The 13,372-nt window shown below is 48.4% G+C and overlaps 1 protein-coding gene across 8 annotated transcripts in view; it reads left to right on the forward strand.

The window, feature by feature from the left end:
• EXD3 (exonuclease 3'-5' domain containing 3) overlaps positions 1-13,372 on the forward strand; it is a 611,569-nt gene that overhangs the window by 246,396 nt on the left and 351,801 nt on the right. For all 8 annotated transcript variants that reach the window (XM_030535478.1, XM_030535484.1, XM_030535479.1 and 5 more), the window contains one exon: positions 12,862-13,028. In XM_030535478.1, the coding sequence (XP_030391338.1) occupies positions 12,862-13,028 (167 nt within the window). The remainder of the gene's footprint in view (positions 1-12,861; positions 13,029-13,372) is intronic.

The following is a 13,372-nucleotide window of genomic DNA, read 5'->3' on the forward strand; positions in this document are numbered from 1 at the left end:
CCGGTCGAGAGACAGCAGTTGATCCAATGCCAGTCCGGTCTCCATTCGTAACCGTCCTTCAATGGGCCAGACTCTCGGGTGCTGCTCCGGTGCTGGCCAAAACCCAAAGCACCACACTGGCCTCGTTGCCACACCTGGAGGAGGCAATTGCGGCCCCACCTCCCTCCATCCCACAGGAGGGCTTCAGGGCCCACCAATAGCTCCTAAAGCGGGTGGCAGCAAGCCTCCACCTCCAGGCAGAGCAGATGGAGGAGCCTCGGGCTCCCTGTTCAATGTGTTGTCCCCTTCGGCACCGAGTAGGGTAGCTTTGCTGCTCCATGAAGGGGTGGCTAAAATTTCAAATGCCATGTGGCAAACACCGGCCTCATTGGCCCCCATATCAAAAAAGGCAGTAACGTAAGTACTTTGTACCCACTAAAGGGCATGAGTACCTATATACACACCCGGCGCCCAACTCCCTGGTGGTCGAGTCGGTCAACCACAGGGAACGACAGGGTCAACCAGCCCCGACCCGAAAGAACAAAGACTCTTGGAGGCTGGACTCTTTCGGAAGAAAAATGTATTCATCTTTGAGCTTCCAGTTATGAGTGGCAAACCATCAGGCCCTCTTGGGTTCGGTATGAATTTAATCTGTGGGGCTCCCTGCCTAAATTTGAGGTCTCCCTCCAGAAGCACAATAAGAAGGAGTTCAGGGCACTGGTGGAGAAAGGGGCAGCGGCAGCTCGGGCTTCCCTGCAGGCTGCCTTGGATGCTGCGGACACAGCCGCACGTTCAATGGCTACCACGGTGTCTATGAGACATGCGTCATGGCTCCTGCTCTCTGGGCTCTCCAGCGAGGCGCAGTATTTCATGCAGGATCTCCCGTTTGATGGGAAAGCTCTGTTCCCAGAGGAAACAGTTACAAGGCTGCATGGCATGAAGGACTCCTGCATGACCCTCCAGACCCTGGGTCTCTATGTCCCAGCTCCGGCATGACCTAAGTTCAAGCCGCAGCAGACTCCAACCCCAGCCACCCTCCCAAAGTACGAGGTCACCCATAAGAAGCAACGGGACTATAAGAGATGCCCTCAGAGGCAGTCTCGGCCTGCTCCCCAGCCTAGACCCTCCAAGGGCAAGCAAGTGGGGAAAAGGCTATTTTGACAGGACACTCAGGGGCAACCCCCCAGTTCTCATCAGGGATCCAACCCCAATACAGCTTCACTTCTCCAACCAGTTGTGTGCTTTTCTTCTGGAATGGTCTCAGCTAACTTCGGACCGATGGGTCTTCAACACCATCTCCCGGGGTTACACATTCCAGTTTACCTCCTCTCCACCCAGCCACCCCCTACCCCATCCCTCCTGGGGGACCCTCGCACGAAGCTCTGCTCGAAGAGGAGATAGAGCGGCTTCTAGGACTAGGAGCGATGGAGGTGGTGCCCGAGGAGTTCATGGGCAAGGGATACTACTCCTGTTATTTCGTTATCCTGAAGGCAAAAGTGGGTCTCAGGCCCATACTGGACCTATGGGGTCTGAACCAGCACATGGGGAAGCTCAAGTTCCGCATGGTCTCCCTGGCCTCCATCATCCTGTCCCTGGATCCTGGGGACTTGTACGCTGCCCTTGATCTACAAGACGCATACTTCCACATCCACATATTCGAGGGGCACAGGCGCTTCCTCTGTTTTGTGGTGGGACAGAATCACTACCAATTTACGATCCTCCCATTTGGGTTGTCCACTGCTCCCAGAGTGTTTACAAAATGCATGTCGGTGGTAGCAGCCTACCTCAGATGGCGGGGGGTACAGATATTTCCCTATCTGGACGACTGGCTTGTCAAGGGCACATCCTGGTCGCAGGTGAGGGATCATGTGGTGCTCCTCCTGTCCACGTGCACTGCCCTGGGCCTGTTGGTAAACAACACCAAGTCCACATTAGTCCTGGACCAACGCATAAAGTTTATCCAGGCGCTCCTGGATGCAGTGTCGGCCAGTGCCTCCCTCCCACCAGACAGGTTCGAGACCCTGAAAAGTCACAAAGTTCCTGGTGCAACAGCCAGGGTTTACCTGCAGCTCTTGAGGTCCTACGCTGGTGTGCACGTATGTGGTCCATCACGCCAGACTCAGGATGAGGCCCCTCCAGCTCTGGCTGGCCTCGAATTTCTCCCAGGCCACAGACAGGATGGACAAGGCCCTCACTGTGCCAGATGCTGTGATTACCTCCCTGCGATGGTGGTCCACCCCAAACAACATGCTCCAAAGGGTCCTGTTCAGGGACAAGGCCCTGTTGCTGGGACTGGTGTCTGATGCATCGGAGCTGGGTTGGAGGGCCCATGTGGGGAGCTTTCAGACCCAAGGCCTGTAGTCAGCTCAGGATCTGATCCTACACATAAATGTCAAGGAGCTCAGAGCGGTGAGGCTGGCGTGTATGGCCTTCTGCTCGCACCTGGAGGGCAAGGTAATCAGGGTCTTCACGGACAAGATGGCCTCGATGTTCTATGTCAACAGGCAAGGCGGGGTCTACTCCTCTGCCCTCTGCCTCGAAGCCCTCAGGCAGCGAGAGGGCAGATCGCTTCAGCAGGACTTATCCTCGCAACACAAGTGGTCCCTCCACCTGGAAGTGGCCCACTGGCTCTTCTGAAGGTGCAGAACTTACCAGGTGGACCTATTTGCAACTAGGCAGAACTGGCAATGCACCCGGTTCTGCTCCGGGGGGGCCTGAGGAGGGGTGCTATCTCCGATGCCTTTCTCCTGTCCCGGTCAGGCCAGCTTCTCTACACCTTCCCCCTGTTCTCTATAATCAGCAGGGTCCTGGAGAAGATAAGTCAGACAAGGCCCAGGTCCTCCTGATTGCCCCGACGTAGCCCAGGCAGTATTGGTACGGGACCCTCATGGGCCTGGCAGTAGCTCTGCCATGGCCGTTGCCACTATGCCCAGACCTGCTCTCACAGGACCAGGGATGCCTCCTCCATCCCAGCCTAGTGGCTTTTCAGCTTATGGCATGGCTGCTCAGTGGTTAGGTGGAGAGGAAAGGACATGCTCACAGCAAGTTCAGCACGTCCTCCTCAAAAGTAGACAGTACTCCACTCACCATGCTTATTTGGCGAAACGGTCCTGGTCTTCTAGGTGGGCGGCAGACCAGGGTGTCTCCCCAGTGACCACCCCAATCCAGTTTATTCTTGATTACCTCCTCCACCTGAGGGCCCAGGGCCTGGTGCCCTCATCTGTCAAGGTGCATCTGGCGGCCGTATCGGCCTTCCATCCATCGGTACAAGGACACACAGTGTTTTCCCATGCTATGACTGGCTGGTTCCTTAAGGGTCTAGACCATCCTTTCTCGAATTCTAGACCCCTGGTTCCACAGTGAGACCTAAACCTGATGTTGGCTTGTCTCATGGGGCCCCCATTTGAACCACTGGCCACGTGCTCCTGGTCTCACCTCTCGTGGAAGGTGGCCTTCCTGGTTGCTATCACGTTGGCCAGGCAAGTATTGGAGCTCAGGGCCCTGATCTCCGAACTGCCGTACACGGTCTTTCATAGGACAAGGTCCAGCTCTGCCCACACCCTGAGTTCCTCCCGAAGGTGGTCTCTGCCTAAAACATGGGTCATGACATTTTTCTACCAGTCCTCTGCCCCAAGCCTCATGCATCCAGTGAGAAACGCTGCCTCCATACACTCGACGTGCAGCTTTCTCTAGCTTTCTACATCGAGCGGACTAAGCCGTTCAGAAAGTCCTCGCAACTGTTTGTCGCCTCGGCTGAGTGCGCAAGGGGCCAGTCGATTTCCACTCAGCAGCTTTCCAATTGGATCACTTCGTGCATCCGCTCCTGTTATGAGCTGGCGAGCATTCCCCCGCCACCCATTGTGAGGGCAGACTCGACCCAGGTACAGGCCTCGTCTGCGGCCTTTGTGGCCCACGTCCCCATCCAGGACATTTGTAGGGCCACCGTGTGGTTGTCAGTTCACACGTTCACCTCGCACTATGTGATCATTTCCCAAACTGGGGATGATGCTGGGTTCGACAGAGCTGTCCTCCATCCTGGGAACTTGTGAACTCCTACTCACCTCCAACAGATATGGCTTGGAATCACCTATTGTGGAATACACATGAGCAATCACTCGAAGAAGAAAAAACAGTTACCTTTTCCATAACTGGTGTTCTTTGAGATGTGGTGCCCAGGTGTATTCTACATCCCACCCTCCTTCCCCTCTGTCAGAGATGTCTGGCAAGAAGGAACTGAGGCTAGGGGGGAGTATGCAGCTCCCCTTATACCGTGCCAGGCAAATGCCACTCTTAGGGTCGCGGAGGGCGCTCTCCCCCTACAGGTACTGCTAGGGGAAGAACTTCCATCACCAGTGCACGTAGGGAGCGCGCACACCTACTGTGGAATAGACATGAGCAACACATCTCGAAGAACACCTGTTACAGAAAAGGTAACTGGTTTTTTTCATTCTGTGTTCTTCTGGTACTTAATATTATTATTACAGCACCTCCTGAAGTGGGTGGCAGAAACACTGAATGGCACCATTAGCAGAAATGTTTTCCAATATTACTAATTTATCCTACGCAGCTGAACAGTTACAGCAGATTAATTTTTTTTCAAGGGTGGTTTTCAAACCTCTCCTTTGGGTGTTGTGTAGAGTAACTCTCTTCACAGATTGATTCATAGAGTTTAAGCCAGATGGGACCATTAGATCATCTAGTCTAGTGTGACCTGTCTAACACAGGTCATTAAATTTCATCCAGTCACCTTGGTATTGAGCCCAGTAACTTGGTCCAGCCTCTCAACGGCTGTAAATCGGAGAAGCTCCACTGAAGGCAATGCCATTTTATGAAGTCTGTGGGGCTATGGCAGTTTACACAAGATGAGGATCTTGCTCACATTATCTGTTTAGTACTAGCAACAGCCATCATTGCAACTGTTTCTGACCAGGAGGGTAGGAATGTCTGCTTGCTGAGAAAAGGGGTGTCAGCCCATCTGTCAGTTAGTCAGTAAGAGTGCTCTGATTCCAGTGATGTCAGTTCCATAGAGGCTAAGCATGCATATTTCACTCTGTCTTCATTCCTGTTTGTTCTCAATCTAGAAGATATCTACACATCCCAATCAATCCCTGTCAGACTCGTGTAGAACAGAAGAAAACAGTGGGTAATTTCTCTGCTCACATTCATTCTCACTACTGTCCAGCAGCAGGACTGTTTGACAGTTGGTAAGGCTGTTATTGCAGCACATTGCTGTGTATTACTACATCAGATGTACTTTCTGGAGGTGGTTCTTGTAGTAAAAGTTTATTCTACTTAGATATGTAATCAGAGTGTTTTCTGGATGGAGTCCCATGTTCTGATATTAATCCTTCAAGAACTTCTAATGTAACAAAAAAGTCACATTTTCCTAGTGAAGGCACCTCAGATCTCAAGATACAAACCAAAATCCAATTATTTTAGGGGTGATGTTTGTGCAATTGTTTCTGAAGGTGCTTCACAATGTTATCTGTGTCACTGTCCTTCTGTACAGTGTCATGGTAAGAGAGTTTCTGCACCGGCCCATATTTTAGGGGTTTGAATCAGCACATTATGGGTGCAACACAATACTCCTCCCTTTGAAATCTGGTTCATTTAACAATAGAGCAGTCTGTTAGTCTTTCGTAAGCACTTTTTCACCACAAGGGTAATCTAGTCTAACCCCCTGCCTTTTGAATGAGCTTCCAGTGAAGGCGCTTCCACAGCCTCCCTAGGGGTCTGTTCCATTGTCCTACTGTTCTGACAGGTAGGAGGTTTTCCCTGAGATTTCATCTAAATCTGCTATGCTCTAGTTTGAACCTATTGCCTCTTGTCCTGTCTTCTATGGCAAGAGAGAAAAACTTTTCTCCATCTTTTTTCTGGCAGCCTTTCAATTATTTGAAGACCGCTGTCATGTTCCCCCTTAATTTCCTCTTCTCCAAACTAAACATACCCAGTTCCTTCAGCCTTTGCTTGTATGGCTTGTGTTCCATCCCTTTGATCATCTTTGTCGTTCACCTCTGAATGCTTTCCAGTTTCCCTACATCCTTTCTGTCCATTGGTGACCAAAATTGGACACAGTCCTCCAGCTGAGGCCTAGCAGGCACAGACTGGGGAAGTAGATGCTCCCAAATTCTGATTGTGGCTTTGCTGATGGCTCTCTGAGAGGCTTTGGGCAAATGACTTTCCCGTCCACCTTCATTTCCCTCTTTGAGAAATAATGATACTAATGATGATGGACCTGCCTCACAGAGGGGTTATGAGGATTCCTCAGTTTTATTACAAAGTGCTTTGAATATGTGGAATTCTGGTTATGAGCTGGGAGATGCATGCTGCTGTTCTTATTTCAAGCAGTAAAGTATGTCCCAACACTCATCCTCTAGCCCTGTGTGAAGGCTGCCCTCAGCAGCAAATGTCTTGCAGAGAGAAAATGCTGCAGCCAGTATTCTTGCTCCCTTCCCATCGCTCCCCAAGGCAGAATTGTGAAAGTTAGGGAGACTATCCAGAATGAATGATACTGGATGCTTCTTCAGTTTACCTCCTGGGATCATTTGGAGGGGCATTGCTGCAACTAGATTATTCTTGCAATTGTTTCTGAAATGACTTTGCCATACAATGATGTCATCAATTCCTGCTGTACTGTGGAACACTTATTTGCCTCATTTGTGACAGTGAGATTTTGCAAGTATGTAATTCATGATGGTGGTGTAGGGAATTTTTGTGTGCGGCAGTGGATTAAGGGTAACATGATATGTCTAGGAATCTGAAAGGGATGTAAACCTGCCTTGCTGATGTATAATTTTCTCTTGCTCGGAGGAACAGTGCAGCAGGTCGTTGGTGACATTAATCAGAACAGACCCATTGTAGTCTAGTTTGCTAATAGACCCATGGGAAAATACCTTGTTTCCCTTCAAAAGTTTTCATTTACAGAAACCAAAATATTTGTGTAATGGCAAATGTCATCCAGGAGGTATGTTCCCATCTCCATCAGTTCACATGCCATTCTGGGGACAAAACACCCCCGTTATAGCCTCCTGCAAAGTCATTTATTTGCAAGCCTTTTCCCTCTATAGAATAGTTAGTTTTGCAGCAAATGCATTTTTTTTCTGTTGACCAAAACTACTTTCCATTTCATGCAGATTCAAAATGTAATATCTCGGAGGAAATTTAACTTCTCTCAAGAGCCACTCTTGTGTCTAAAAGATTAATTCTGTTACCATTCAAAAAAACCCCTCATCCCTCCCAGATGTAGATCACTGAAACAATAATATTTATCTATTAATTACTGACTATGTGCAAAGTAATGGCAGTCCCTGGTCCAAAGAGTTACATTGTGAACAACGGACAGAGAAATGACAGGACAGAGGCTGTGAAATCCAGAGGAAGGACTGACTTTGTATTCTTACTGTGTTATTAATTCATTGCAAAAGAAGTGAATGTTCAGGAGGGACTTTGAATGAGGCTAAGAAAGTGGCTTGGCACACTGGGACAGGGAAGAGATTCAGGTTCTAATTCAAGAAAGCACTGAAAAACATACTTCAGTGCTTTCCTGAAGCAGGGCCACATTGCGTAAGGTGCCATAGAAGAAAGTACAGAGATGGGAGATGGACAAAGCATCCAGACTGGCATGCTTAGTAAGGGAGGGTGTGGAGGGGGAAATGAGTTATTACAAATACCTCAGTCAAAAAAAGTTATGGGTATGAGGCCACAGAAATAATCGCTTTATGACAGGATTGGTCTTCTGTGTAGTGAAAAGGAGCCAGATCCAATAGCCATGCTGGTCCATGGAAAGACTCCCATTACTTCAATGGGTGCTGGAACTGGCCCATGTGAAGGCCAGTCTTGTCAGGTTCATTGCTGCTTTTTCCAGTTTTATTCAGATTTGTTTCCCATGTGCATGATCACTGGGGGATTATTCTCTCCCTTCCGATCATGGTGAGCCCATCCCTTGCCAAGCAGCACTGCTTCTCCAGCCATGAGGATTACAGCTCCTATGATCCCCATTACCTATTTTTCCCCTCCCCAAGATCTTGCCCTCCTCCTTTTGTACAGAAATCTGCAGACATGGAATCATGGAATCTCAGGGTTGGAAGGGACCTCAGGAGGTATCTAATCCATTTCAAAGAGACGACTGCAAAGCCTGCTGTGATCTCCCACCTCCTCCTCCATCACTCTTCCCTCTAATACCCTCTCCTCCTTTCCCCCCAGGATAGACACTGACTTTCCTTGCCTGCTAATCTCCCCATCTGCTTCTCCCATCCTGTTACACCTGTTTCACTTCTGTCTCCTCCTGGATGTCTCCCCTTCACCTTGGCAAGAGGGTTGAAAATAATGATGCCATCATGAGAAAAAAAAATGCTTCACCATTTGGCAGAGCTGTGGAAATGCAGCATTGGAGTTTAGCCAGTGATACTTGCAGTGCGGTTGGCTTCATGCAGCTATCTGTCCTAACTCATGTTTGCCACCTGCAAACATGATTCCTCCTCTTCTTTTTTCCCAATCACTACCTCCTTTGCATCTCTGTATTTTCCTTTTTCCTGATTTATTTCCTGATCTGAAGCAGGAGTGTCTGTTTTGAAGACAACTTCTTACCTTTTCCTTGCTAAAAGAATCTCAAGAATGAGGCCCGTTGTCCCCAGCAGCATTCCACAGGTTCAGACCTCGTTTGCACATGTCCTGGGTGAAAAAGCAAGATGCAGAGAATCCCTCAGAATGAATTCTAATCCTGTAAATACAGTTTAGGTGCAGCCGGACTACTGGGCAGGAATCTTTGGTGTATATGCAGAAGGAACATGGAACTTACTTAAATTCATGTCTGTACATTTAGCTCCTGTGGCCTTGTCTACACTAGAAAGGGTTTGCCGGTATAGCTATTCCAACAAACCCTTATAGTGGAGGTGCAGCGTATATTGGCCAAACAGTTGTTTTGCTGATATAGCTTTACCAGTTCCCCAAACAAAGTAAGCTATATTGGCAAAACACTTTTTGAAAACACTAGGGCTTTTGCTGGGTTAGCTATTTTGGTTGGTGAGTGTTCTTTTCACACTTCTAACTGACAGAGCCATGCTGGAAAACTTTGACCAGGTCTGTAGGATATGGCCATTTGTACAGTATTTTTGTTCGTTGGTAGAACCACCATGTCTGCAGTTATGAAGAGAGGCATGTAGTGTCACCATAATAAGGATGCCATTCTGCTGATGTTCTCTCTGTGGTACCAAGTATCAGAGGGGTAACTGTGTTAGTCTGTATCCACAAAAACAGTGAGGAGTCCAGTGGCACCTCAAAGACTAACAGATTTATTTAAGCATAAGCTTTCATGGATAAAACCCCACTTCTTCAAATGCATGGAGTGAAAATTACAGATTCAGGCATAGATATACTGGCACATGAAGAGAAGGGAGTTACCTTACAAGTGGCAAACCAGTGTGGACAAGGCCAATTCAGTCAGGGTGGATGTGCTCCACTCCCAGTAATTGATGAGGAGGTGTCAATACCAAGAGCGGGAAAATTGCTTTTGTAGTGAGCCAGCCACTCCCAGTCCCTATTCAAGCCCAAATTAATGGTGTGAAGTTTGCAAATGAACTGTAGCTCTGCAGTTTCTCTGTGAAGTCTGTTTTTGAAGTTTTTTTGTTGAAGGATGGCTACTTTTAAATCTGTTATTGAATGTCCAGGGAGATTGAAGTGTTCTCCTACTGGTTTTTGTATATTACCATTCCTGATGTCTGATCTATGTCCATTTATTCTTTTGCGTAGAGACTGTCCAGTTTGGCCAACGTACATGGCAGAGGGGCATTGCTGGCACATGATGGCATATATCACATTGGTAGATGTGCAGGTGAATGAGCCCCTGATGGTGTGGCTGACGTGGTTAGGTCCTGTGGTGGTGTCCCATGAATAGATATGTGGACAGAGTTGCAACAGGGTTTGTTGGAGGGATTGGTTCCTGGGCTAGTGTTTTTCTTGTGTGGTGTGTAGTTGCTAGTGAGTATTTGCTTCAGGTTAGGGGGTTGTCTGTAAGCGAGGACTGGCCTGCCTCCCAAGGTCTGTGAGAGTGAGGGATCGTCATTCAGGATAGGTTGTAGATCCCTGATGATGCGCTGGAGAGGTTTTAGGTGGGGACTGTATGTGATGGCTAATGGCGTTCTGTTACTTTCTTTGTTGGGCCTGTCCTGTAGTGGGTGACTTCTGGGTACCCTTCTGGCTCTGTCAGTCTGTTTCTTCACTTCACCAGGTGGGTATTGTAGTTTTAACAGCACTTGATAGAGATCCTATAGGTGTTTGTCTCTGTCTGAGGGATTGGAGTAAATACGGTTGTATCTTAGAGCCTGGCTGTAGACAATGGATCGTGTGATGTGGTCTGGATGAAGGCTGGAGGCATGTAGGTAGGTGTAGTGGTCAGTAGGTTTCTGGTATAGGGTGGTGTTTATGTGACTATCACTTATTTGCACTGCAGTGTCCAGCAAGTGCATCTCTTGTGTGTACTGGTCCAGGCTGAGGTTGATGGTGGGGTGGAAATTATTGAAATCCTGGTGGAATTCTTCAAGGACCTCCTTCCTGTGGGTCCAGATGATGAAGATGTCATCAATGTAGCACAAGTGTAGTAGGGGCACTAGGGGAGGAGAGCTGAGGAAGCGTTGTTCTAAGTCAGCCATAAAAATATTGGCATACTGTTGGACCATGTGGGTACTTGTAGCAGTGCCGCTGACATGAAAGGTATAAGTTGTCCCCAAATGTGAAATAGTTGTGGGTGAGGACAAAGTCACAAAGCTCAGCCACCAGGTGTGCTGTGGCATCGTCAGGGATACTGTTCCTGACAGCTTGTAGTCCATCCTCACGTGGAATGCTGGTGTAAAGAACTTCTACATCCATGGTGGCCAGGATGGTGTTTTCAGGAAGATCACCAATGGATTGTAGTTTCCTCAGGAAGTCAGTGGTGTGTTGAAGATAGCTGGGGGTGCTGGTAGCATAGGGTCTGAGGAGAGAGTCCAAATAGCCAGATAATCTTGGGCATGGCTGGCTCTCTACAAAAGCAGTTTTCCCTCTCTTGGTATTGACACCTCCTCATCAATTATTGGGAGTGGACCACATCCACCCTGACTGAATTGGCCTTGTCAACACTGGTTCTCCACTTGTAAGGTAACTCCCTTCTCTTCTGTGTCAGAATATCTATGCCTGTATCTGTAATTTTCGCTTCATGCATCTGAAGACGTGTTTTTTTTACCCACGAAAGCTTATGCCCAAATAAATCTGTTAGGCTTTAAGGTGCCACCGGACTCCTCGTTGTCTCTGTGGTACTGATGCTAGAAGCCAAATGCCACATCCTCAGGAAGGCTGTGGCTCCTGCAGAGCGAGTGCAACGTGACACAGTGGTCCTAACTTGAACTGTTCTCTTTTTGTTCTATGTGCCCAGTCTTGTTCTGAACATCGAGGTGCTGCCTGTCAGCAGCAGGATTCCCTTGGCAATGCATTGCTTACATGTGCCTTAGTACGTAGTTGACCCTCTTAACCATCTGGCATGTGGAAGCTATTGCTTAGATAGCAACTCTGGGGGAACCCAGTTACAGCTGGCACACTGGGGATGTTGCACCCAGTTGTGTTAGGAAACAATATACAAGTTCCAAATAATGGCAAAATTGAGCACACCACCTAATATACAACAAAGTAATCACTTTGACTGTGGTTCATGGAGAGCAGAAAGGGACCCATAAGCTTCCTAGTGTTCATGAAGATAGGAAGTTCCTTGCCAATGCCCGTTTAATTCAGTAATGAATTTACTGCATGCAAAACTGGGATTCATTATGTGACAGACAAGCAGTTCATAGTCCATCTTTGGCTGTGACTCACTGTAATGAAATGTTAAAGGGATTTTTAAAGTACAGCTGGTATGTTTATCTTAGCAGTTATCCCAAGCAGATTATGGAGGTTTATGAGCAGGGTTGGATAAGGCATTGGCTCAATAGGCCCCTGCTAAGGGTCTCAGCTCCTGAAGTCATGCGATTACAACAGAGTCACCATTTTCATTTGTTAAGTGAGTTTCTAGATCTGGTGGTTGTGAAGAAAAGCTTGAAGACTTGGAGCTGATGCATTGACATTTGCCGGAGTCTGCAGACAGCCTGAGATAATAGCTCTGGGAGGGGTGAATTGTCTCATTCATCTCTATTTAACCCCAAGGCCCTTTGCTCTGGACGAGTCCTTGCTGATGCCTCTGTGTGTTGTAGGAAGAGCACAGATGCTTCGAGGTGGGGGTAAGAGCCCCATCCTGCTATTCCTCCCTGGGAAGGGAGGAAAGCCCCCCTTCCCCGCTAATGCTTTTGCCAGTGGGGTAGTGTCATGGTGAGGCCACTGTGGGCTCTGTGTCATGGTGTGCCTCAGTCCAGACTGCCTTAATCCAATCCTGTTTCAAACAGCTAACAGACGCTGGAGACCTTTGCTCTCTGGCTGGCCAGCTGTTAATCTGACTCTGCTTTATTTTGTCAGTATGGGAGATGAACCAAACATGCTGGTCATCACCCAGTCTGAATTGCATTGTCCTTCAGTATACTGCTGGCACGTGTCCTCTCTTTGCTCTGCCCATGGTCTTCAGGTGAGCTGGAGTGCCCTGGTCACATGCTCCCCAAGAGCAATCCATCTGCATGGGAGACGAGTAGGCCTGAACAGTAAGACATAGCAGTCTCAGCTCAAACAATGTTACGTCTAAAGTGAGAAAGACATGCACATGCTCATTTCTTGCTCCCTCCTCTGCCAAGCAGCAGGGAGTCAATTCAGGCTGCCAGTTCCCATCCTGAGCCCTAGAATTCCTCGCTTTGGGCACCCTGTCCTTGGAAATGTATAGTCGTGCTGAAAATGGAACCCTCACCAACAGCTTCTGTTACTCTTGCTTCCTTGCAGAACACAGTTGGGGAGAATCGATGGCTACAAGAGCAGCTGATCCAATTGCTAGTCAGCTACTGTGATCTGAACACAGCAGCCAGGTGGGCTCTCCGCTATAGCTTATCTGAGAAGACCCTGCCTTATGGAGTGGCCAATGAACTTCAGAAACTCAGGGTCCAGGAGAGGTAAATATTGTGGATTATACCGACTTCAGAAATGTCTGAACTATCCCTGTGACCTCTCTGACCCCCAGAGCAGCTTGGATCTGGGAGGCACAAAGGCGGCTTAAAGTGCCCTCAGGAGAAGAGCTCTGTACCTTACCTCTTAGAGACACAACCCCGTCTGAGTGAATTGGACGGCTGAGTTCATGCAGGGAAATCCCAGCCTGCAGGAGAGAGTTTGCGTTTGGATAAATGACCGACTGCAAATGATAGTCTGAGCTCCCGTAGATGTTCGGTTAAGTCCATAGTATAAAGTTAAATCCACCACACCCTTCTGAAGAATCCATGTGCAGGTATCTGAGAACACA

The sequence above is a fragment of the Gopherus evgoodei genome, chromosome 16 (assembly GCF_007399415.2).
Source record: "Gopherus evgoodei ecotype Sinaloan lineage chromosome 16, rGopEvg1_v1.p, whole genome shotgun sequence".
Lineage (NCBI taxonomy): Eukaryota > Metazoa > Chordata > Testudines > Testudinidae > Gopherus > Gopherus evgoodei.